The sequence below is a fragment of the Urocitellus parryii genome, chromosome 13, assembly GCF_045843805.1.
Source record: "Urocitellus parryii isolate mUroPar1 chromosome 13, mUroPar1.hap1, whole genome shotgun sequence".
Classification (NCBI taxonomy): Eukaryota; Metazoa; Chordata; class Mammalia; order Rodentia; family Sciuridae; genus Urocitellus; species Urocitellus parryii.
Genome location: NC_135543.1, coordinates 35,291,610 through 35,318,393, shown reverse-complemented (window position 1 = coordinate 35,318,393; position 26,784 = coordinate 35,291,610). Strand labels below are relative to the sequence as shown.

At 43.3% G+C, this 26,784-nt stretch overlaps 1 protein-coding gene across 9 annotated transcripts in view; it reads left to right on the top strand.

Annotated features, from left to right (window-relative positions):
- Positions 1-26,784, top strand: part of Fhod3 (formin homology 2 domain containing 3) — a 434,672-nt gene that overhangs the window by 381,891 nt on the left and 25,997 nt on the right. For all 9 annotated transcript variants that reach the window (XM_026400010.2, XM_026400011.2, XM_026400015.2 and 6 more), the window contains 5 exons: positions 9,849-10,007; positions 17,248-17,430; positions 19,011-19,130; positions 20,200-20,361; positions 23,618-23,808. In XM_026400010.2, the coding sequence (XP_026255795.2) occupies positions 9,849-10,007; positions 17,248-17,430; positions 19,011-19,130; positions 20,200-20,361; positions 23,618-23,808 (815 nt within the window). The remainder of the gene's footprint in view (positions 1-9,848; positions 10,008-17,247; positions 17,431-19,010; positions 19,131-20,199; positions 20,362-23,617; positions 23,809-26,784) is intronic.

Below are 26,784 nucleotides of genomic sequence, written 5' to 3'. Positions count from 1 at the left end.
AGGAACTTGGGGTTTGGAAAAGCACTTTAAAGTATAATGTAGAGTAAACATTGCAAGTGTTTGTTATCATGAGTCAATTAGAACTCTATATTGCTGCCCTGTTCTTGAATCATCTTTTGGGGTGAATAAAGCTGCTTGAGTTGGGCCTTCAGAACTGACTGAAGAGTAATATACAATCAGCCCTCCATGTCCATGGGAAAATATTCAAAAACTTTTATCTGTACTGAACATGTACAGACTTTCTTGTCATTGTTTCCTGAACAATAGTTTAACAACTATGTACATAGCATTTATGTAGTATTAGGTAATATAAACAACCTAGAGATAAAAGTATATGGGATGATGTGCATAGGTTATATGCAGATGCTATGCTACTTTATATAGCAGACCTGAGCCTCTGAGGATTATGGTGTCCTTGAATGGTTTTGTCACCAATCTCCCATGGGTACTGAGGAACAAGTATATTGAGAAACTTGCAAAATTGATTCTAGAAGTTGAAGAGTCAAGCACCAGTTCTGAATCTAAACTGTGCAGGACAAGAGTACCCTACAAACAAGGTAGTGCCTGTCCTTGCTGTGCGATGCCAAAAGGCCAGTTAGGGGAGCTGTCATTGATGAATTTCCTCTTGAAACCCATGTTGAGGCTCTTAAACTACTTGCCACTCTTTGCTGGTTGGCATTTGCCCCAGTGTCTCTTTCTGCCCAGTCTGAGTGAGGATGTGATTCTCAATTGTTTCCAGCCTTAGGAATCCCCTCAAATAAAAATTAAAGCTTTCTCATTTGTAAACCCAAACTGCTGAGGTCTAACATTAAAAAAAATCACGTTACTCCTGCATTTCAGTTAAAAGTGGGTCTAGCTTTTGCCCTCTTAAGAAAATAACATCCAGGAAGGTAGTGCTGGACCCTTACTCTTGGTGTGCTTATGTCCATACTAGTTCCACGTGGTGTTGAGCAACCCACATGCCCCTTTCTGATTGTTACATTCAGACTGGCATTTGGGAGAACAGCTGGGGTTAAGACAGCAGTCCCTGGCTGCCAGAAGTCACCCACAACCTGCTTTTCTGGCACCACCCCTGACCCACTGATCCAGTTAGCCAGCCACCTCCGCCGCCGCCGCCTCTTCCTCTTCCTCCTCTTCCTCTTCCTCCTCTTCCTCTTCATCCTCTTCCTCTTCCTCCTCCTCCTCTTCCTCCTCCTCCTCTTCCTCTTCCTCCTTCCTCCCCCCTCCCCTCCCCCTCTTTGTGTGCTCTTTCGGCAGGTTGTGCTCATCACCCTTGGAGTTTGCTGGCGAGAGGCTATCCCTTGACTGATGGTTGAGAAGAATGAAAAAGAGTAATGGTTTGGCAGCGTAGGCACTTCTAACTTAATTTTTTTTTACAATGGAAATAGCAAGACTAAGTTGCCCTGAGAAGACCCAAAATGAGTGATTCACCTGCTCCCTCCTCTGCTTGGTTCCATGTGGCTGGATTGGTTGATGATAAGACTGGGGTTTCTGTCCTCTCTGTACCTGGAGGTTTCATTTTTACCTGAACTATGTAGTTACCTCTTAAAATACTGTAATGACTAGCTGATGGATAAATGTTTGCCTAGTTTTTGTCCAGTGTGGACATAAGAGGAAAGTAATATACAATCAGCCCTCCATATCTGAGGGGAAATATTCAAAAACTTTTGTCTGTACTGAGCATGTACAGACTTTCTTGTCATTGTTCTCATATACAACTATGTATATACATAGCATTTATGTTGTATTAGGAAATATAAGTAACCTAGAGATAAAAGTATATTGGATGATGTGTACAGGTTATATGCAGATACTGTGCTACTTGATATAGCACAGACCTGAGCCTCTGAGGATTATGGTGTCCTTGAATGGTTTTTTCACCAATCTACCATGGATACTGAGGAACAGGTATATTGAGAAGTTTACCAAATTGAGTCTACAATGAGACACAGGAGCCTATACCTTTGGGTGGTGGTGGTTGTTTTTGGAATAGAAAATGTGAGCAGGAGCTTATTTTAAAAGGTGACCAAAAAAAAAAAAAATTCAAATTAGGACTAAAGCACATAACTTTGGAGAGGTGTATTCATTTTGTGTATGGTCTCAATTCAGACATAACCAATTTCACTTCTGTTTCTAATCATTGATTTTCATAAAAAACAGCTGTAAATAGCCACTTCCGAATTCTGGCTCATGAGAAGTTTTTCATTAAACACAATAGACGGAAACAAAAATGAAATAGACTTCACAAGACAGCAGAAAACAAAGGAAATGGGTTTTAGTTTCCATTGGAAAACTAACACCAGATCCGAGTTACAGAGCATGGCTGTGACCATCCAAGTCACCTCCAAACAGTCACAAGCCAGAGCCAAGGCTGAAGTGACCATTTAATGAGCATGAAAAGGGCAAAAAGATGTGCTTTTTGGTTTCCTTTCAAAATAGTTTCTGAAACAGGATCCCCTTTTCTCAGCAGGAAATATATACAGCTTTGTAGCAAGATGACTTTGGTTGTGTTTTGTGGAGAATGGCAGAAATCTTGTGCTAAACTGCACGTTGTATTTCTGCTGGTCTGAAATGTGGCAAATCATATAGGAGATTAAATGAACCCCTGGAAAGATGTCAGGGTGGAAAGCTCCAGGTGCAAAGCTCCTGCAAAGCTTATGGGTTTGACATGAGGAGCCCCAAAAGGTGGCCTCCCAGCTCTTGTGCCTCATCAGGGACAAGTTATCACCAGGTCCAGAAAGGAAAGAAATGGAACAGGAGACTAGAAAGACGAGGACTTAGTTTCCCTTTGGGGGCCTGATGGTATCTTGCTTTCTTGGGTTCACTAGGTTTTCATGGGGTGGGGGGGGAGCTCCTGGATGAATTTGGAGATTAGTTTAACTTTATTTACTCCTAAATTTCAGAATACATCAGAAACTACTAACAGTGACTTTTAAAGCAAATTTGGGGGTAGTGATTTGATTGATTGGAGGATAAGCCCGGCCTGGGCTGTTTGTAAAGCACCTCAGGGACTTTTGAGTACAACCAAGGTTGTGACTTACTGATTTAAAGTGACAAATGAGGTACCAAAAGGGCATTGCCTCCCTATCACCACCTCCCACAGTGAGGCCCTGATCTATTTTCCTGATATGAAAAACATCCCTACACTATATTCAAGGTCAGGGCATAAGGGAATATATTATTTTATTTAATATCAACCTCAGACAACCTGAAATCTACCTGGAAATTCGAGACAGGTCCTCATGTATGTCTCCTGGTTAGGGTAATAGATACATGACCACAGAATGTCTGTTTAACCACTGGCCTCTGCTACCAGAGACCCAAAGGGCAAATACTGGACATTAATATTTTTTTTCCCTTAACAGGAAGGCAAGCCTATTCTGGTGAAAATTTTATGCCTAAGTAAAGGCTTTTCAGTTTGTTTTTTTTTTTTGTTTTTTTTTTTTTGAGACTGTTATTCTCGTTTTTCTGCCTTACCCTTTTGCTGTGTATCTCACCATCTCCCTTATTGTCAGGACATCTATATCATTGCATCCTTGTAACTGCCCCTTTCTCAATGGACCCTTTGGAAAAGATCCTGTGGCATCACTCTTTGGCAATGGTTAGGGAGTGAGGAGGAATGATTCACCATTTCTAGAGCTTTGGAGCCAGATCCTGACCTGGGGTCTCCGACAGAGATGTTGAGAAGCACGCTCAGAGCTGGGTTGCCTTTCATGGAAGCACTCTAGGACTTTGCATTATTCTCCAGGACTCCGAGTTCTCTAAATAGACCATGTCCTTAGCTTTGTTTCTATTTTCAGTCTCAGGACCTCCTGGGGTGACAAGGTCTATGCTTTGAATGTTTACTTTTTAAATACTGTGTCTTCAATGCCTAGTGAAATTAACAGTTAAAAATTCAAAGGGGGTGATCAGTTGTGTTGGTATTTCCAGGAACTTGAGGCTTAATGACTACTGTGTACTATTTAAATTTGCCTCTCCAGCTTTTTGAAATCTGCGGCCTGAATCCTCATGCTTCTCTTTCCCCAAACTTGCATAACTCCTGAGGGAAAGTGGAGGTCTTTTCTTCTCCCTAGGATGCTGACCCAGATCAAGTTGTGGTCTTTCTTGTGTGGTGGTTACCTTTTCCCCAACAACCACTGAGGATCAGGTTTGGGTCCTCATTTACAGGTTCTAAACATATTCATTCTTGGAGGCAATAATTTGTTCTATCCGGAAACCTGACTTCCATATCTCCTTTCTGTGAGGCATTTTGTCATCCCTGTGTGTATCAAGCATTCGTGTTAAGCCAGCCCTCTGGGTGGGCTCTTAACTCTCTGTGTGGCTTATTTCAGAGGAACCCCTGGCTTACTATTTCAGCAAATATTCCTATTACCCTATGTGACTTTGGGCTTCTAGGTGAGGCTGAACTTGCAAGGTCCTGTTCTTGGGGCTGCTGGTTCTGGAGAGTGAATCTCTACACAGGTAGCTCACTGCCAGGTGAATCCAAGGCTGCAGAGATAGCCATAGGCCTTCTGTTAAGCCTTGGCATTTAGCAATTACCACGCAGGTTGGCTCCCTCCTCTGTGTGACAGAAGTCCTGTGAGTCTTTTGGCCTCAGGTGCTTCCCATCTGAAGTCTCATTCTGAAGGGACTCACCCCTGTCTTCCTGAAAACTGTACCCTGACACCCCCTACCCCCACCCACAGGCAGCTTGAGAGAAAGGAGCCAAGTTGCCTCCATAACCTCCTTCCCGTCCCTCCTAAGAGTTTTCTGCTCCTCTGGGCACAGAGGGTAGTTCTCTGTCTCCCTGCCCCTTCTCCCTACAGTGTTCTTGGCCAAGTCAAAAACAAAAACAAAATCCCTACATGGCCTCCAAGCCTCAAGCATTTCTCCCAAGAATGTTCCGCTCTGGAGGAGAAGGGGCTACTGGGGCATGCCGGAGGCTCCCTGGTGGGTTGCAGCTTTGTGGGAGGGGCGATGCCCCAGGAGTTGAGCTTAACTGGGTTTTTCTGGCACTAAAACAGAGCCTGACTTTTTCCCAGCATGCCCCTTCCCTCCTTAAAGCAGCAAGTTCCTCTTCTCCCTTGAGTACTTCTGGACATATTTGGGAAAGTAACATGTTCAGAGATAGCCCCTCAGTGGTGTCCCCCACACTGCCTTCCGTGGACCCTTTTGCTGATCCACCCTGGAGATCATTGTTCCTGTTTGAGCATTCAGCTGTCCCCACTGGTGCCTCCTTCCAAAGTCCCTTTCTCCCTGTTCTTGGAACTTGGAGAAGGCGGCAGAGGTTTGGTGGCTGACTTTTCATGAAAGAATCGTCTGAAATGTCTTCGGGTTGTAGTTGGCAGGATGGAGAGATACCCCAGGCAGCAAGAGGGTGCCCTGAGGAATGGTACACCCCAGCCATTCTGGCCCTTGGCCATTCCCACTCCAGCCTGTGTTCCTGCTTTCCTCTGGCCTTTGCCTACCTGAAGAGAAAGATGTCAGTGGGTCTACTCTGTTAAGTGTTCACTCGATATATTATTCTGTTAAGACTTTTTTGGTCCCATATTAGGAATCCCTCTCATGGTAGATTCTGGGTCACTAATCTTAGTGTCTTTGTTGAAATCCCCTGGGCCATTATATGAGTTCTTCTACCCTGTTCATTCTGTTCTCTTCTATCATTCCAGCTATTCAAGTGTCTGTGCTACACATTTGGTCAGTTTTGCAGTAAGCTTTGATGGCGGAGTAGATATTACACGTAACTCTCCTTTTTAAGAATATTTTTGACTTTTTAAAATATTAAACTTAGAATTTTTCTAATTCCAAAAACAAATCTTCTGGAATTTGAATAGAATTATTTTAAATATATTAGATCAGAGAGACCTAATTATACTTACAAAATTGACTTTCCTATCTAGGAACATGATGTTTCTCATTTATCCTATTCGTCTTTTATTACTTTCAAGAAAATTTCATCGATTTCTTGCTGTAGACTTTGCCCTGTAATGATATTTCAAGAAGTTTGGAGTTTCATTTCCTTGTTTGGGTCTTATTTTGGGATGTGTATCATCTATCAAACGTAAAATGACTTTTCTGCCTAGAAACCTTGCCGCTTCGTTCCAACCCGTTACCTCTTCCTCATCACATTTCACCACCACCTCCTAGATGCCTTCAGAGAGGGGTATTTGTGTGTCTTCACTAGGACCACTCTGCCTTCTGACTCCTGCTTTATATCCTCTTTCTTTCTTTGACCAATTTCCTAATTTTCCAATTGTATATAAACTATCAATTTATATTGATAGTTTATATACAATTATTATTGACAATCACCACTTTCTGACCAAGGAAATACAATAAGGAAAAGGATATCTGAGAAAGACTTGGTAAATGTAGGATGGAGGGTGGGGGAGAAGAGTCTGGAAGTGGGCATGAGGGACTGGTGTGAAACTGAGTGCTGGGAGTCAGGCTCAGGTGGAGGTGGCAGGTATGGAGGAGGAGGAACGGGCATGGCAGATTTTGTGGAAAAAGAGTGGGCAGTACTTCCACTGTTGTGAGACCATGTGGAGGATATAGTGAAGCTCATGATTGTAGGTCTGGGGCTTGATCCAAAAGGACAATCAAAATGAATCAGAACTGATAACTGATCATCCTTGGACATGGTCATGGGCTCCAAAGCTTAGAGAGCTTTGGCTTGCTCTTGCAGATGTGACTCTGGTTCTTAGGGGAGGGAAGGAGATGAAGAGACGGTCCCATCTGACCTGACCCCTTATCTTGGGCAGAACTGACCAGAAGACACACTTGGTGTTCAGCAGCACCAAGTAGAACTTTACTTTAATTATCAAGAGTGGCATTTAAAACACCTCTTGCTAAAATCCAGAAATTGAATAATTCAATTCCAGGTGTTCCTTCTTACCTTACCTTCATGCCTGGTAGATGTGCTCTGTGGGGACAGCTCTCCCTGTTGTCTCGGCTTGTTCAGTAGTTAATAGTGGAGTGTGTGGACATGTCCATCTGTGTAAACTGAGTCCTACTGAGATTGGAACATGGTCATGTCGGCTTCAGAGCCACTATGGAGATTTTGTGTTTGACATAAATGGGCATCAGCTACCAGGAAAGAAGCTGAAACCTGAGTGGTGGTGCTTTTCCAAACTGTTTGTGGACAGCTGTTCATGGTGGGGCTGTGTCTCCCCAGAGGGAAGCATCCTTTCCTCATTTGTACAGAGGCTCCAGCCGGCCTAGCTGGGCTTGCGCAGTCATCTCTCCAGCATCCTTGAGTGACAAGGACAATATGGATGAGAGGCTGAGGACTGACAGTTCCCAGATTATCCTTGCTGCATGACCATTACTTTGTTCCATATGCTCACAAGACGTTCTAAGCAGAAAGAAGGGAAAGGCTAAAGGCCTAGCTTGTTGGATCTGTCCATTTTCAATTAGGAAATCAAAAAACCAAAACTAAGTCACAGGGCCAGATTGAGGTGCAAAGAGGGTTGCTTTTTTTTTTTTTTTAAATGGACGTATTGCCAGCTAAAGAAGAAATGAGAGTCCTGGTGGTGATCAGGCAGGAGAGAACAGATGCAGGCACCCCAGCACCCCAGTGCTTTATCACAGGTTATAACATCTCCTCCTCACTTCCCATATTCTGCATTTTGCAAAACCTTTCTCATTCCTTCTTAGTGTTCCACATACAACATACTATTTTAAATTAGATTTCAAGACTAAATTCAGAATTTTTGGTTTATTTGGCTAAATATATAAAAGACAAAGCCTGCCTTGCAGAAGGGGGAAGCATCTATGCCACATGTCTCTGGGAGCCCCTGTTCAAAGCCAGTGACCACACCCGCAGGAATTGCCCCTCCTGGCCACCAGGCCCCCAAACAGCTGGGACGTCTTCAGTTGTTTTCTTCATGAAGAAATTTGAGTTTATTCCCAAATGCATATTTAAGGATCTAAAATAGAATGTGAGCAATTAAGTTTGGAGGGCCCAGGAGAACTTTAGTGGGGCTTCAATCTGGTTCTCCTTGGTGACTTCCATGTCTAGTGTTGCCTCAGGCCAGCTTCTCCAGATGGCTCAGCTGCTCCCAGGCTACATTTTCTCCTTCAAAGGAAAGGGTGAGAGTGAGAGTGGTTAGGAAGCACCGTGAGCCATTCAGCGAGGGCTGGCTGTAGAGTATAGTCAAAGTCCCTTGGCCGGCCCCTGAGGTCTTTAGGGATATGGCCCCATCAACCTCCAGCCTCATTCCTGGCAGGTCCCAACAACCTAGACAAAGATACTGCCCATCTCATTACCTTATCCCTTGGACCCAGGATAGATAGATCCCAGGTGTTCTTTAGGGCGGAGCTCCAGTGACTCACTCCACCACCAAGTGAGTTATAGCTGCCTCACAGTGGAGCCCCCTTGCAGTGAACACATTTCGTCACTGTGCTGTGTGTCTTCCTTCAGGGGAACCTGCTTACTCATTTCCCGTTACCCTAGGCATGCATCAGAATGCTCATCCTCCCAGCTGTGGGCGCCTCAAAGGACACATGGGCAAGAGCAGATGTGCTGGGCCAGGTCTCCTTCCACTTAACAACTCCCTTGTCACCTACAGTTCCTTAGAACTGCAGGGGAAAGTTTTGGGGGTGGAGGGAGTGTTATGGTTTGTGGTCACAACTCTGGGTCATGATACATGTTGGCTCAGCACCTTGCACACCTTCATTTGATAGGGCTACCATAATAAAATGCCACAGACTTCGGGGCTTAAACAAGCATTTATTACTTATAGTTCTGGACACTGGCAAGTCCAAAATCAAGGTGCTGGCCAAGCTGGTTCCTGAAGGTTCTCTTCCTGGCTTTCAGATGGCTACCTTCTTGCCATTTGGTATAAAGAGAGAGCTACCTGGTTTTTTGTTTGTTTTTTTTTTTAATTTCTTATGAGGATACTAATCCTATCAGGTAGCCCCCACCCTTGTGACTTCACCTAAACCTAATTACTTCCAAAGGCCCCACTTCTAAGTACCCTCACATGGGGAGTTAGGGCTTCAAGATAAATTTTGGGTGAGGGAGCATGCAGACATTCAGTCTGTATGCTAGCCCTGTGCTGCCTACAGGGATGAGAGGGGCCTAGGGCCTGCCTCCAAGGGGGACCCAGGACAGCGGGGACACCACACATAGGGTTCTATGAGGATGTCAGGATACTTCTAGTTTCCTGTTCTCTTCCCCAGCCTGAGCCTGCCTGTACTTCTTTCTACTTCATCAGCACGTGGCTTGCCATCTCTTGCCTATAGTGGGCCCTCTTCATCCACCCAGTGGGCAGCTGCACAAATGACTAAGTGTGGCAAGAAAGGCACAGGTGACCTGATAGAAAGGACACGGGACATTTGAAATGGGCAGACGGACCCTGAGGAAATGCAGCCAGAGATCTGGGGAGGGGGGGTCCTGTCCTCTCAGCCTGTGCACTCACTTCTCCATGCACACGCCAACCAAGACACAAGTTGACACCTTACAGCCCACAGGAAAGGGACTCTGAAAGATTTTACTATTGTTTTCACTGCTTCTATGAAAAAAAAAAAAAAAAAAACCCACAGGTTATAGCTGTCTCACAGTTGAAAAAAAATTTTTTTTTCCTTGCAAAATATCACATTTTTTCCCAATTGAAGGAAAATCTATTTTATTTTGCAATGTGTCTGACTCGGAAAGTTCCGTTGCTGACCCAAGTTTGGCGGTGTCTCAGAGCCCAATCCTTGATCTCTCTCTTCTGGACTGAGCAGTAGCCAGTCCTCGCCTGAGCTGCAATTGGGGCCATTGGTTTTCATTTCTGAGTAAGTGGTGAGTTTTCTTTTAAAACTGAAACACAGAAAGGACCCATGGTGATGCATTAATCTTGGATTTTCCTTGTTTTATCACCAAGAAAACTGCTGCAGATGGAAAAAGGCAGGAGATCATCGTTCTAGATTCCAAGAGGAGCAATGCCATCAATATTGGTCTTACGGTCCTGCCCCCTCCGAGAACGATTAAGATAGCCATTTTGAATTTTGATGAATATGCCTTAAACAAAGAAGGAATTGAGGTAAGAGAAGCTGTCAAACATTGTTTCTGTTCTGAAATTTATCACATGCATAAAATGTACTTATTTCATCCAAAGTGACTTTCCTCGTAGGCTGGCTTGCCGTTTTTTCTGTCCTCAAGAAGATTGTGAACAATACATTTTTTCATATTTACTCCACAGAGAGGCAAGCCTCATTTGCCTATGAAGTTCAAAAGACCCTCCTTCTGCAGTTCTTATACGGACCTCCCTCTGATCACACACGCTCTGCCTATCTCAAAATGGAAATAGACTGTCAGAACCTCCTTAGGAGGCTGCTAGGTTCTTCTTTCATGTCATTTTACACCAAATATGTTTAGCAAACAATTTCAAAGATAAGGTTTTCAATATGTGATCACATCTGTGTAAAGGACTTCGTTTCTGTCTTGGCGCTTGTTGGGATATGCAGAGAGATGTCTTGTTAAATAACTGGAAGAACTAAACCAGTTGAGGTTGTAGCCCTTGTTGATCTGAATGTCAAAAATGGAGAGAGATTAGGTGACATGTCTGTGGCTGGTAGGTGGCCCAGCTGAAGCCATGGTTCACCTGCTGTGCCAATGCTCATGTTCTTCCACCAGGCCATCGTCTTCACCACGGTGCCAGTTTGTAGCAAGTGAAATCTCTTACTCTAATAATGAAAGGACAGGTGGAGCTAATGGCCAGCCCAGAGTCCCCTATAGGGGTGTTGTAGTCTTAGGAGACACTTCATCAAAAGTGGGAGGTTCTAGGAACATTACTTTGTGACATTGAGTGACACCCAACCCATCCTCCCATTGACCAGGAGCTCTGGACTCCTTTAAAGCCTCTCCATTCATTCATGCACAGTCTCATTTGAGCATGGAGGGAACCAGTGAAATCTGACCCCAAAGAGGGAGAGTCGGCCTTTGCCAAAAATGTGAGGGAGGGTTGGGCCACAGTGCCAGACTTGCCCACGGCCCTGCGTTGAGAGGCAGCGATGGGCACACAGTCTGGACCCTGGGGGCCATGTGTGCCTTTGTGCTTTGAAAAGTAGAGGTTTTCAGAAGAGAACTTGCTAAGAGGCCTATGTGGGGTCCAGTTGTGTCCTCCAGAATTCATGCTCTCCCAGGAGAGAGCATGAGTTTTGGAGGACTCGACTGGCCTTCCTTGGAAATGGGTCTCAGGGATATCATCAAGTTAAGGTGAGATCAGGCTGGATTAGGATGTGCCCTAAATCAGATGACTGGTGTCCTTATAAGAAAAGGGATGTTGTTGGGACATAGACACAGAGAAGAATACCATCTGAAGAGAGAATGCACATGTGATGATGGGGGTAGAAATTAGAGCAGTGTGTTCATAAGCCAAGGAATACCAAGGACTTTAGGCAGACAACAGAACTGCAAAAGAGGCCAGAAGCAGCTGTGCTTCAGAGAGAGCATAGTACTGCTTAGTCCTTGATTCTGGTCTTCTAGCACTGTGAGAATAAATTTAGTTGTGTCAAGCCACCTAGTTTGTGGTACACTGTTATGGAAGCCCTAGGAATGCATATGAGGCTCAAGCAGCTGGAACAGGTACAAGAGGGAAAATGCATTTCCTTCCTGGCTGGACAGGAAGTTGTGCCCTAAGCCCTGAAGTCAGGCAGAATATCCAGGTGGGCACATGACAGAGCAGGGTAGGGGGTAAAGGAATGAGTTAGATACAGCAGGCAGAGACCGAGATGTTCGGGCAGCAAGCAAGAAGGGTCAGGCTCAGCCTCTGTGAGGCATCCTCCCTCTGGGGTCCTCCAGACTGGTAAGGAAGAAGGCTGTGGCCTACCATTCCATAAACTTGGATGAACCAAGTGTGAAGTGGTTTTCGTTGAGAGAAGCAAGTTATAGGCTCTCTCAGATCATCTTGTTTACTTTACAAGGTCCTTTAGAACTTGCAAATGCTTCAGTTCATACATGGAGAGGTTTCACATACAGCTAGAGCCAGCCCAATGAAAGGAAAAAAAACAATTTCTCCTTTTAAAGATACTTCCCCTCCTCATCAGGAGAACTTGAAATTCCATCAGAAGGGAGTGATTTCTTTGAGTTTTGCCTTTGTTTTTTTCCTGAAATACAGCTCTCCCTGGGCCTGGAAAGTTTCAGATAATAAATTACTCAGATTTTAGAATGAACCAATTACCCTTTTTCCCTGTCTGAGGGATTGTAAGTTGAGCACCCTTTTGATCCATAAAGGAATATAAGAGTAATAACAGTAATAACGATGCTGACGGCTATAGGAATAAACACAGCACTAGTATGGCTTTCATGGGTTTCTTACTGTGGACTGGGCACCCTGTAGGTGTTTTACAGCACCTATAGGTACACACCGCTGTGCTTCACCTTAAAAATGAACTAAGTGAGTCCCAGCATCAGTCGGTGCCAAACTCACAAACACAGGAGATTGTGCAGAACATGAGCCCTGAAGCCTGAGTGCAGGGTGCAGGCCTTGGGAGCATATGGCCCAGGAGTCCCTCTCAGGCCTGGGCTATGTGACCCACAGAATGGGAGGGAATCTGAAAGGGGGTGAGAAGCACACAGGAGCCAGCCCAGAGCCCCTCACAGCACTGCCAATGGCCTTCCACCCAGGAATAGCTGGTGGGCAGATAGTTTGAAGTGAGAGAAAACAGCTGCAAAAAATACTACCAGTAAATCCTCACTGAGGTTTTATTGTGTCATGAGTCCTCAGTAAACTCATTGAGTCACAGTAGCACTCGGAGTTACAACATTTTGATCAGTTTTCCTCTAAAGCAAGTTTTCGCACGCTCGACACTATTGCCATTTGGAGTTGGACAGTCTTTGTTGTGGGGTTGTCCTGAGCCTTGAAGGATGTTCAGCATCATCTCTGGTCTCTACCTGCTACATTCCAGTAGCATCTGCCTACCTGAACCTTGACCCACAGCCCCAAATGACTCCAGACACTGCTAAACGTTTCCTGGGAGAAGAATCACCCAGGCTGAGAATCACTGATCTAAAGGCTTCCTGTGTGAATCCAGGGACTGTGTATATCCCTCAGCAATTCCCAGCATGGCTGGGAAGACAATGGAAAAAAGTACTCTTGAAAGTGTAGAATCCAGGCACTCTGACATTATCTACTATCTCTGGCCATTGATCTCAAGGGACCAGGAAAGCATACAAGAAAGATCTAGATCCATGTGCTGGGCAGTACCCAGAGCTAATTCAGTAGGTTTGTTACTCAAGAATTAAATTGAAACTGAGATGGCAGCTGTGAACTTACAGATCTTTGCTAATAAGATTTCCAGCTAATGCCCAAAGGGTCTTTTGCCAAACCGTCTGCTTCTTGAACACATGTACCGTGGCCTGGCACCATGGCTTAATAGGGCCATTTGAAAGTTCTGTATACCTAAATGTAATTAGGATGTATTAAATGACATCCTGTGGCTTTGCTTAGCAACCAGTGGTATATATCTGGGTTTATGATGCAAACCTAAGGGAGCAGTTAACTTCATTAAGGAAGTAGTATTTATGAAGAATATTAAATTTGAGAAAATTATTTTAGGGCCATCTCTAAGTAGCATAATGATATTTTCCAAAGTAAGATGTCATCAAATTATCACAAATGGAAGTATGAGGAGTCCTCCTTTTAATTTTTTTCCTTTTTTTTAATTTTTAGAGTTGGTCTACTTAGAGGGCAGCGCATTTGAATGGTCCCAAATGAGGTTTGACTTGGCTCAGTTTGGTTGTGAGGCCTGACAATATCCTGGGAACAGACATTTCCTTCAGCCATTTAGGCAAAGCTTCAGCATCTCTCTAAATAGTTGGTGTTATATGAGGCCTGTCTCCAGGTGGCCAACTGGGTGATGGACATACACAATTGAGCCTGCCTGTGGAGAGTTATTGTTGGCTTAGTGGGACCAGGGAACCAGGATGCTCTGATCATTGGACACAGCTGTGCTGTTAATTTTGCACTTATAATCTCCATGAACTATGGAGCTGGTACTACAAAAGGACACATAGCCCTTAGGTGGGTTTTTTAGCTCTGTCTTGGTTGGTCCAACCTGGTCTCAGGCGAGTCATTTCAATTGTAAATTTGATGAAATAATTTCTGCCCAATGTGCCTCAAAACGTAATCACCACAAAGAATCCTGCTTCTGTATACAATTAAAATGCTAATTTTAAAAATAACAGGGAGACCAATTAGAGCAAGGAGACCCGGGGGAGGAAGAGAAGGGGAGAGAAAGGGAAGGAACTAGATAACGAGATTGATTGAATTATATACATGTATGAATGTGCTATAACAAATTCCACTTATACGTATGATTGTAATGTACCAATTTTAAAAAGAATGAAAGGTGATACTATCAAGATGCTTTAAGAAGGTTTTCCCCCCTAAGTTGCTACATGAAAATAAGTACATGGAAAGAACATTTTCTCGTGAGAGTATGAAAGTTGTATATAAACCAAGCTCAGCCCAAAATTTTCTGCTGTTATCACCCAAATCCTCACTGTAGATTCTTACCCAAAGTTCTAGCCAGGGTTCTGTTCAGAATCATAAAGCCAAATAATGACTCATTATGGTCTTACTCCAGGAGAATTAAATGGTCAAACCCAGTACCATGTGGGTTCATAAAAATGGATGCACTGCTTTTTGCACTGCTTTCTCTGAAATATGACTTTCAGATACAAAAGCAAGTATATCTTGAGAAGCATTAAAGGGATATTGTCAGGAACATAGCTGAAAATACTGTTACCACATTCAGGTTTTGGTTTTGTTTGGTGTTTGTTTACCTGCAATACCAAATGGTAATTGTAAAATCATCAATAAACCCATTGATGTGGTAGAAAAGCAAGTAAAAAATGTTAACCTTTTCTTGTTAACCTTTGCTAATGGAAAAAGGGCCATTGGGCTCACAGGAGGTGGCTTTGACTTGCCAGTTCCACTGTCTTATGGCTACTCCTATTGTCAGTGATGTGTAACAAAATAAAGCAAAGCAAAATGACAGATGGCAACCTCATAAGTCTTCAACAGTGAACAAACGGTTTGAATTAGAGGAGTGAAAAACAAAAGTAAAAATGTTTGACTTTCTCAAAGGAACAAAGCAACCAAATTGTTGCAGGAAAAGGCCTTCTGAAGGTTATAAAAGGTGTTGGCAGTTTTTTGTTTTGGAATGCTTGTCATGCCTGAAACAATTTAAGCATTAAGGAAATTAAAATACAAACTTTAGTTTTTATTTTGAAAACTAATTTGGTTCAAATCATGGATTAAGAGGCGATATCTACTGGAATTGCTTATTTTTTAATGCCATCTGTGTGGACGGTGGGGCATGAGCCAGGCAGTGAGCGAGCAAGAAGCCCTGTAACTAAGTAGTTCTCCTGATGCTCAAATTCCACCCACATAGCCTCAGTATTTGGAGTTGTATGAAGAGCAAGTTGGAAGGGACATGTCCGAGGGCCCACCACTTGTCACCTTCTGTAGCCTCACTTTGTGGCTCAGAGTACACGTCTTCAAAGTAGTTTTACATCACTAGCTTTTGATAGGGACACCCAACCTTATAACGGTCTCATCAAACTCAAACTGCTTCTATCGTACCCAGATAATTTTTTTTTTTTGGATGGACAGTTCTAGGAGATTTAAATCATGTGTAAATTCATGCAGTGACCACTGCAAGCAGGATTTAAAACAATCCCAACTCCCCATACAGCTCTTTTCTGATTGTACATTTACTCCCAACTCTAGCCCCTGGGAACCAGCGGTGCAAATACATCACTGTGGTTTTTGTCTTTTGGAAAATGTCATGTAAATGGAATCATATAGTGTATAACCTTTGAGTTTGGCTTCTCTCACTGAGCATGATGTCTTTGAGAGTCATCCACATCATTTTATGTACGTAGCCCCTCCATCCCCAAATTGAACCCAGGGGCACTGACCAATGAACTACATCCCCAACCGTATATATGTATATATGTATGTGTCTGTCTAGGACAGGGTCTGGCTAAGTTGCTGAGGCTGCCCTTGAACTTGTGATCCTCGTGCCTCCCCTTCTGAGTAGTTGGGATTTTAGGAGTGTGCCGCTATTTCTGGCTATAGTTTATTCCTTTTATGGTCCAGTACTATTCTATTGTAGGGATGTACCGTAATTTGTTCATTCACTGAAGAATATCTAACTGGGTTGTGTCAGTTATGAATAAAGTTAATACAAATGTTCACATTACAAGTTTTTGTGTGAACTTAAGTCTTCATTTTTTCTAGAGCAAATACCCAGGAATGGAATTGCAGGGTTATAAAGTAAACTCTGTGTTTAACTTCTTGGTAAACTGCAGTTTTTTTCCACTCTATTAATAGTGTTAATAGAAATAAAATTTCTATTATTTCTACAAATAAAAATTTGTAATTTGGATGAATAAAGTTCAGTTCATCAGTCTGTTCATTTTTGGTATCATGTCTAAGAATTTTTCCCTCAGATGGGTCACAAATATTCTCCATTTTTCCTTTTTCTAAAAGATTATGCTATAACATTGTACTTTTAGATCCTTACAATTTTCTATATAATCAATCATGTCATCTGCAAATAGAAACAACTTTACCTTTATGACACTGTGATTATCTATGTGTGTACAATATTAAATAGTAATGGTAAGAGTAGATGGAAATTTTTATTTTTTAAAAGATATAATCAATATGAAATTTGAACTAAGAAGAATCATAATCATTCTGGTGTCTTTTTGTCTTCACCTTTCTTAACTGATTTTTTTTGCAGAAACAAATAAAAATAAGCAGGTACATTGTTTTTTATTAGTAGATAGGTTTATAAATACCATTTTCATTTTTCTTCAGATTTGAGTTTGATATTGAAGTATTATTAATTCTAAGTTTTTAAACAGTTAAAAAAAATAATGTCAAATCAACCAAAAGTCAGTCTGAGTTCTTTGATTTATTTTTTTAGTTCTTAAGTTAATCCATGAAAAGTGATAGAGCATGTATTATTGACCTGTCTTGCGTATATTTCCTAGGGAAGACTGAGTTGTTCTCCAATTTTCTTTTCAATTCTTTTACTTTCATCCCCCTTTTTATTCCTAGAATGTCTTCCTTGTGCAAGATCCAGAAAATTTGGGGCAATTTGCTTAGAGTATGTTTGGTTATGACCCATATGTGATTGAAACACATATACCAGACTCTTTCTACTACCTGGTTGTAAAATTATAAAATTGAATTTGAAAACATCAAAGGGGTGTGGTAGGATCCATTACTGAGAATATTTTCTATCATCCCATTTTTTTTCCAGAAAATTCTAACCATGATTCCAACTGAAGAGGAGAAGCAGAAAATCCAGGAAGCTCAGCTGGCCAATCCTGAAATGCCCTTGGGCAGTGCGGAGCAGTTCCTCCTCACACTGTCCTCCATCAGTGAGCTTTCTGCTCGGCTCCACCTCTGGGCATTCAAAATGGATTATGAAACCACAGAAAAGGTAAGCATCCCAATTAGAGAGGCAACCAAAACCACATAGGATGGCCCATGTTTTTTTAGTCATGAATATTAAGGTAGCGAAATCTCATTCTTGACACAGGATTTTCAGGGTGAGTTGATGACGACATTGTTGTATTATCACTAACTCTGTTACTTGTGTCCATGCTGACTGATCATGAAGGGTTATTCTAAAGTTATCTGCCTGGCACCAGCCTCAGACACTTGCTCATGAGTTTGTGGTGAGTGATTAAAAATAATTAAAATATTTTTTTAGATTCTGTATCTTCATTGTAGAAAACTTAGAAAACACAGAAAAATGTAGTATATTTCCCATCATCTGTCACCTAATCATTATCACCCAGACTGCCATTGACCATGACAGCAGGTCTCTTGGGGGGAATATTCTCAGATGAAGGCTACAGTTTAAGCAGATGACAAGAAGTTGAGAAGAGGCTAGAAGGAAAGAGACCTCAACGGGGAAGCAAAGGGAGACTCCTCTTGGGTGGGGCATGGAATTCACAGGAATCTCCCCCGGCCTATGTCAGTAGGAATATTTTTGCAGGCTAAATGGCAGCCAGTGTGGGGGGGGAGGGGGGGGGAGAGAGAGGAGAGAGAGAGAGAGAGAGAGAGAGAGAGATGGACGTCAATTACAGGGGAGCTTAGCTGAGAAAAACCATCTAGAGGAGAAGGAGTCTGAAGCCCAGGTGCAGAGGCTCTGGGTCTTTCTCTTCTGGAAGAGGAGGTGGCATAGTCTTATGCTGAGGGCCAGATGGATGGCAGTGGGTCTAGGCTACTTCAGAAGGGTGCTACAGGTTGAGTATTTCTAATCGGAAATCCAAATGCTCCAAAATTGTAAGCCCTTTGAGTGCCAACGCAATGATGCAAATGGAAAATTCCACACCTGATCCCATGTGATGGGTTACAGTCCAAACACAGGTGCACTAAAAATAGTCTATAAATTACCTTCAGGCTATATGTGAGAGGTATATATGAAACATAAAAGAATTTCATATTTAAACATGGAATTTTATCCCTAATATATATCATTGTATATATGCAGATACTCCAAAGTCCAAAAACTTATGAAATCCAATAGTGAGCAACCAAGGCTAAGTATGCCTAGAGGGGAATGGAGGAGACAGGTGGTCCAGGAACAGTGGGGCCACAGTTTCTACAGTCATCTGCTTACAAGGAGGAAAGGCAAAGAGCAGGACTATGCTTTCAATGCTGAAGCCTCACAAAGAAGATTCCTTGGGAATCGGCCGTGGTCAGAGGAGAGTGAGAGGATGGGATGACCCTAAGGGTCCTGCTTGGGTTTAAACCTTGGCCAGAGACAGGGAAGACACAGCATGTGTGACCCAGCATGAATTCCATTTGGTCTCCACTGTGGAATTGATGGGGAATAGGTTCTCCCTGCTGCTGTTCAGCACTTTGTCATACCTAGGAGCAAATGTCCCACGGGGGAGACTGCCCCGTGCTAGAGAGAACCCTGCTTATTGTTCCTTACACCAAATGAAAAAAAGTAGCCAAATTGTCCATCCTTTTTCATTTTCTGTTTGTTTTTTTTTTTTTAACTGAAAGGAAGTGGCAGAACCACTTTTGGACCTGAAGGAAGGAATAGACCAGTTGGAGAACAATAAAACCTTGGGCTTTATCCTGTCTACTCTCCTCGCTATTGGGAACTTTCTAAATGGAACTAATGTAAGTTGTCCCTGTGCCTTATCCTCCTGCCTCCCTTGTCAAAAAATCCCTGCCCACCATTTGTTGACAAAGGTTGTACCTCTGGTCCCCTAAAGCACAGTAGAATAAACAACTTGTGTAACTTTTTTTTTTGAGAGAGATAATTTTTAATATTTTTTAGTTTTTGGTGCACACATCTTTATTTTTTATGTGGTGCAGAGAATCAAGCCCAGCACCCCGTGCATGCCAGGCAAGCGCATTACCGCTTGAGCCACATCCCCAGCCCAACTTGTGTAACTTTTTTGATGAAATCTAGAAGTGGCTTTTGTCTCCAAAATATTAGAGACCATTTATTTGAACTTGAACCCTGCCACAAGAAAGCTTAAAAAAGTAAGCTCACTATTCCTTACAGAGTGTGGCTACTCTCAAAATTGACTTGGAAATTTTTCATGTACCCTGTTTTTCTTTCTCTTGACCTTTGCTCTCAACTATTCTGATTTTTATGATTAACTTGTCATTTTTTATTTTTTTAATTGGTGCATTATAATTGTACATTATGCTGGGGAGTTATTGCCATATTTATACATGCACATTAACATAATTTGATTAAACTCATCTCCCAGTAACTTCTCTTTCCCTTCTCCCCTCCCCACTCCTCCCTTCTTCAATCCACTTGCTCTACTCAACTGATCACATGTGTAGACGTCACTGTGGCATATTGGTATGTGGACATGGCATAATTTGGTAGATTGCATTTGGCTCTGGCCAGGAATTAGGCATGCAGCTGGAGGGGAGAAAGAAGCTATACTTATGCAGGTGTCTGAGGCCGAGTCCCATAGCACCCTGATTGAGAGCTGAGTCCTGGGGACCTGTCTCTGGGCTGTGGTAGCCAAGGGCTGGAGGTCCAGGTCATTCCCGCTGTGTCTGGTCCGCCTGTGATCAGCAAAGGATGGAGTGCGTGGCCTGAGAAGCCTCAGTCACACAGAAACTAAATATTGGCTACTGCAGCTATGCATTGATTCTAACCATCTGTGCTATTCTAAGAGCCTACATAAAACTTGTTTTTCTCATCTTTAATGTCACAAAACAGGCCAAAGCGTTTGAGTTAAGCTACCTCGAGAAGGTTCCAGAAGTAAAAGACACAGTGCACAAGCAGTCGCTTCTCCACCACGTGTGCACCATGGTGGTGGAAAACTTCCCAGACAGCTCCGATCTGTATTCAGAGATTGGGGCCATCACCAGGTCAGCCAAGGTACGTCAGTGAACACGGAGGAGCTGGCCTCACCTTGGCCTCCGCTTGTTGGATCCTCAAACCCTCTTCTTAGACACACACATGCCCTAATAAATATAACCCACATCGCCGCCTGCATTCCCTGCTCTAGAGTCCGTGGATAGGATTCATTCCATGCCGTTTTCTAATGAACTTTTAAGATCTTTTTCCTATCTCTGGTTCTCAGTCAGATTCTTTCCTACTGAGGTATGTGAGGCTAGTCTGCCATCCCAGTCCTCACTCCTTGGGAGTGTTACCAGGCTGGATTCTCCAGAACATTCCAACTGCACAGCCTGTTTTAGGTGGGCCAACAGGTCAAAAGAATGCCATCTGGCTCTTGAGATGTCCATGCAATGTCACTGTGGGGTGTGGAGCTGCAGGGCCTGCCTGGCCTGGCTCTGCTGCCCACAGATTGGCTGTCCCTACAGTCTTACAGGGAACGTTTTTATAGGGCTGTAAATCGTATATAGCATTGGCCCCTCGGCTGCAAGCTCTTAAAGTGAGTGCAGAGTTAATCTCTTCATGAGCATATGGTTTATTAGAAAAGAGACAGTCACAATATGTGGACCCCAGCTGCCTCCAGTGGAGGAGTATCACTGAGATTGAACAATGCCCAGTGGAATCTTGGACACACCACAATTGGGAACAAGGAGAATGTAGGAGCACCCTTGAAGAGGGCGCAGGAGCCAGGCCTGGGTGCAGGCACCTCCTGGGAACACAGCAACTACAAGTGCTGGGACACACCAGAGCCCAGGGTGGGAAGAGGAGACAGAGCAGAGGACTGAGTGGGCGAGGAACAGAGGGAGAGCTGCGACGGTCCTGTTCCAAGAACAGTCTCCCACAGGACTGACTGGTGGGGACCTGGTGGCTGGGGGCCCTCCTTCACCTCTCAGGAGTCACAGGCTGGTAGCCACAGGTACACCCATCAGGGGCCCTTCAGCTGGCCTCATGGTGTACCTACCTTGAGGCAAAAAGAGGCATGGAGAGCTGACAGAGGGCTTCCCAGAACAGAGTCCCCTCTTTAACAGGCTCGGTTCTGCCATCTTTGCAATCATGACCTCAATTTCCTGACTAAGGAAGAAAACCCCTCTAAGAGTCTAAGCAGAGGGTCCTCCAGTGGCTGCTCCAACACCCTGTGAGCACCTTCTCAGAAGACAGGTTGGTTAAGAATTTGAGGCAGTCTGTCTGTCTAGATCCCCTCCATCTGGGTCCTAGTTCCGGAGACACCAGAGCAAATTGTTTCCCTCTTTTCGTGCCCTCTGGTTTTGCCCAGGGCCTTCCCCAGCTAGAATTTGCTTGGAACAAAAGTGGCCCCGGCCTAGGAGTCCCAATACTAGAACAACCCCAGTGACTGTCCTGGGCCCCTTCAGTATCAGGCCTTTCCCAGAAGCCTATTGGATGTTTAGTTGTCAGCTGACTAATAGCTGCATAACTAGCCTTAAGATTGGCCACAAAGCCAGAACTTCAAACAACTTCTCCCCCCTGACTTCAGCAACCACTAAATGACTCTTGATCCAGATGCTTGTGAATTGCCATAGGAGGCCAAGAGAGCATCAACCACCTCTTCTCAGACTTCATTCCCAGAGCCTTTTTGGCTATAGAGAATCAAGAAATTCAGACCATACCAAGTCCTGCCTGGGAGGGGGGCGACTCAGGGTCTTCCTCCTGCTGGTGGACAAGATTTTCTCACAGAATCTGCCTTGGTTCTTTAGCCCCTCCCATGTCCTTCTGAGGGTGAGGCTTTTTACTCTGAGATCACAGGAGCGAGTCCCTGCTGGGCATCCTTCTCCAGGACCTGCTTGTACAGCCACTGTCATTGGCACCTGAGCAGAGGCGGCTTGCTCTGTGTGTCATTTTCTCCTTCTGGATTTTTAGATCACATTTCTCACTGTTCACCTCACTCCCCTTCTTTCAGCCCACCCATTTCTTTCTTCGTCCCCTCCATCCCTCTGAATTACTCCCCCCAACCTTGGGTACCCAGGGGCACTCAACCCCTGAGCCACATCCCCAGCCACACACCCCCCCTCCTTTTTTTTTTTTTGAGACAGGGTCTTGCGAAGTTGCTTAGGGCCTCACTAAGTTGCTATGGCTGGCCGTGAACTTGGAATCCTCCTGTGTCAGCCTTCCCAGTTGCTAGAATTACAGGCATGTGCCACCATGTCTGGCCTCTCATTTTTCCATCTCACATCTCCCTCTATTAAATGTAGCCCTCAAGTGTGTGTTTTTTATATTTATTTTTTAGTTGTAGTTGCACACAACACCTTAATTTTTATATGGTGCTGAGGATGGAACCCAGGGCCTCGCATGCGCTAGGCGAGCACTATACCACTGAGCCACGACTCCTGCCCTTCAAGTGTGTTTTTTTCATTACTAAATAACCTTCTGATTCTCATAATTTTTGCTCTAGAGATTCTGTAAAAGCATTACTTTAGAAAGTCTCATTTGGGGCCTCTTCAGTCAATGCAAACTGTTGGCACTTCCCTGAGTACACAGCAGGAGCTCTGCCACATCTCCTCTCTGTGTAGGTGGTTTGCATTTGCTGTTGACATCTCTGGTGGGTGCTGTACCCCTTCAGCGCTTGGTGATCACCTGTCTATACCGTGAGGCTCCTTGAGAACACTGATTTGTTTTCATTCAGCATTTGTCTTTGTCGTCTTAGTGCCTGGTTAGGGAGGGCCACTGTGTACCTGTTGCTCCATGAATGTTGGTTAATGTCTGAATGGTGGATGAGTAAAATAATTTGTAACACAAACTATGAAGGAGATCATGGCAAAGAGAAGCTGGCTGCCCACAAGCTGGCCCCAGAACTGCAGAGCCATCCACATGAGACCCGGGTAGGGTACATTCCTCAGCCTTCAGTGAAATATCATCCCTGAAAAAAACGAGTGTGCTCTGAAATTTTATGAGACATCTACTCAGTTCATCTTGTACTAGGTTCTTTGATCTCATGTTTTAACTTACAGTTCCCAAAGACTTTGTAACATTTCTTTCCAAATTAGGCAAGCAAAAGGTAACTCCTGTGTTGGGTTCATTTGGAGAACAGTTTTTATCGCTAATTTGATTTTGAGATAATGACAAATACACATGTGAATAATTTTTAGGTCATAAATATGTTTGTGTTTCAAGATGTAAATTGGGTTTTGATGTCTTGTTTCTTCCCGGAGGCACCGTGGTCTCCTGGTTGGGGTTGGTGTCCGGTTGTTCAGCGCATTTGCAGTGTTCTCGCTCTGATTTTCAGGTTGACTTTGATCAACTTCAGGATAATTTATGTCAGATGGAGAGAAGATGCAAAGCTTCATGGGATCACCTCAAGGCAATTGCAAAACACGAAATGAAACCAGCTTTAAAACAGCGAATGTCAGAGTTTCTAAAAGACTGTGCAGAGCGAATTATAATTTTAAAGATTGTCCACAGAAGGATAATTAACAGGTAAGTGTATTGAGGAATTTACAAAAAAAGAAATCACTACACTACCATGTTAAAAATATTCTGCCAACCAGGATCTGAAAGTTAGACTTATAAAGATGTTACTGTACATTCTTGGTACACAGTACATCACAAAGTGTACCTATGATAAACAACTTCATGGATACCTAATTGTATAACAGCTTTGTGGATACCTAATTTTTCATGCATAATAATATAATGCTATTGAATGTTGAAGTTGGAATAATGTCAGATAATTTCATCCCAAAATCCCACTTGATCAGAAATCGCTTCTAAAAACCTGTCGAATTATATGCTGCCTCTCTGCAGTTGCTTGACAGTTCTACTTCCAGAGAACCTGTTCCCTTGCATGGCAGCTCTACTTGTTAGAAAAGTTCCTCCTCTATCTGATCTACTGTCTGCCCTCTGAGGACCTTCCAGTTGTGGATTCTCCAATGGCTGCTCCAATGTCCCAGGTGCCTGAGTGAGGGCTGGGGTCCACCACAAGTGCTCTCTGGACTAGCCTTCCTCTGAATCGCTGGATCCAAGAGAACCCTGGAGACATGGCAGTCATGGGTCAGGCCTGGCTTTTACCCACAGGGAGGTTGGCTGGGCATAATGTGGCTCCATGTCTGTCCAGGCCTGTTCTTCCAGCAAGTAGCTGCCCAGGACTAGAATGCAGGTCCTCTAACTTCCCAGGCCAGGCATTTCCTGCCATAGGCCCCCACTTGATTCTCCTTTGCTTCATCACAGGATATGGTGATGGACCCTCAGCCTTCATCCTCCCCTTTCCCCCTTCTTTCCTTATTTCCTTTCAACCCACATAGGACTTTGAATACCCTGAGTCTCAGCTGCACATGAGCCTCCTCCAGCTTGTGTCATTTGCTGCTTTGAAAACCACACTTCCTGGGTCTTGAGGCAGACGGTTGAGAAAAGGGGGATTGTTTTTAAAATGCTGGACAGGAAAGAAATAAAGGAAAGAAACTTCCCTCCAGGTTGAAAACTATCTAGTAATCAGTACTTTTGGAATTTATTTGTTCAACTATAAACCCCCTTAACTGTACTTCATCCAGACTTTCCAGTTGCTCTCTGGATTGGGGGATCTTATGAAAGATTTTGTCAAATTTCTTACTAAAATTAAAATATACTATGCTTTTATCATGGTTAAAAAGGGGAGACGGGGAATGAGAGCTGGTTTGACCTTCATGCTTTGTATGTTGCAAGCAATTGCCAGCTTAAAGAAAAAAAAAACTATGAAAATAAATTATTTCCATTTGGAATATCATGAAACTGGAACAATTTTATAAAAGTCTTATAAAACTATTATGCCTAGTTTTATTAACCACTTTATCCCAGATAAGCACTCATTTTAGTAACAAGTATATTCCTTATGAGATATTTGCTTTAATTGTTCCATCTAAGCTGGGCGCTTGGATGGTGGTTGCTCCCGCCTGACTCAGATTCCTGTCTTCTGGCTGTCGGCCATCCCACTGGGAGTGAGCAGGATGGGCCAGAAATTCACTAGAGTTGTGGTGGGTAGTAAAAGGAGTGTGGCTAAAAGGGGTACCAGGTGGTAACAAGTTCAAAACACCTAAACCACAGAACCCTGGGTTCAAATGATGACTTCATTAGGAGCCCCTGCACATAGAACTGATGAAGGTGGGAATTTCTAGAGATGGATGACTGAGAGCCCAGTTGCTTTGCTTCACTTTTCCCCCTAGTATTCCCCAGGAGATGAAGTAGTCACCCAGCTGTGAGCGTGATTCATGTGGCTCTCTGCTCTAGACAGCAAACAGCTGGTACTAGATGGCTTGTCAGGCCTATGGGCCTCCCCAGTAGAGTGGCCTCCTCAACCTTCCTGCAGACTGTTAGCTCCTCAGCCTGTGTGTCCCTCCAAGTGTCCTACATGCTGCGCAGGGGCCCAAGGCCCTGGGATGAGCTTGTTCAAGGAATAAGCAAGGGTCCAGTGTGGCTGGAGTCATGAGAGAGGAAGCCAGAGAGGTAAGGGGGCCAGTCAGGCAGGGCCTCGTGTGGATTTCCGTTTTGTTTCTCATTCATCTGTTGATGAGCATCGTTATAGTCTTTTCCCACTTTCTAGCTATTAGGAATAGCGTTGCTATGAACATTGGCGTGGAAGGTCTTATGTGTACACATTTTCATTTCTTATGGGTATATGCACAGAGGTCCTATGGTAGGTCTATGTTTACCTGAGACATTGCTGGACTGTCTTCTATGGCAGCTCTATCTTTGTATGTCCCCACCAGTACTCTAAGAGAATTCCAGTTTTCTCACTCTTCCAGTGCTGCTGCTTGTCTTTTTGATTACAGCCATCTTAGGAGAGTGTGAAGTAGTACTTCCTTGTGGTTTTAATTTGCATTCCTCTATTGGTTAATAATGAACATCTTTTTATGTGCTTCTTGGCTATTTGCATATCATTTTAGGAGAAATGTCTATTCAAATCCTTTGTTTATCTTTTTGGCATTGAGTTGTAAGCTTTGTTTATTCTGCTCACAACTTCCTTTTCCCACTTATGATTTGCAAATATTTGCTCATGTTCTGAAGGTTCTCTTCACTCTCAATGATAACCTTTGAAGCAAAAAAGTTTTTAATTTTGATAAGTTTCAGTTTATTTCGTTAGTTGTTTATGCTTTTGTTATAATCTTTCTGAAAAAATTGTCTAATCCAAGGTAAAAAAGATTTATACTTTGTTATTGTTGAGTTTTATGCTAGTGTTTTTTGAGTCTCCTTGATTTTAAATACAAGTTGTGTTTGTCACAGGAAAGAATAAATTAATGTCTCTCATTAGGGGAAAACATTTAAGGGAGGCAAATTGCAGTGTTCAAAAGCAAAAGTTTTGTCTACAAATAGTGATATTTATGTAGTACCATTTGTTTCACATAGATTTGTTTTTATCTTTGTTCTCATTTCCTGATAACTGAAACTTTACAAATTTTAAACAAAATTAATTTTTAGTTTATA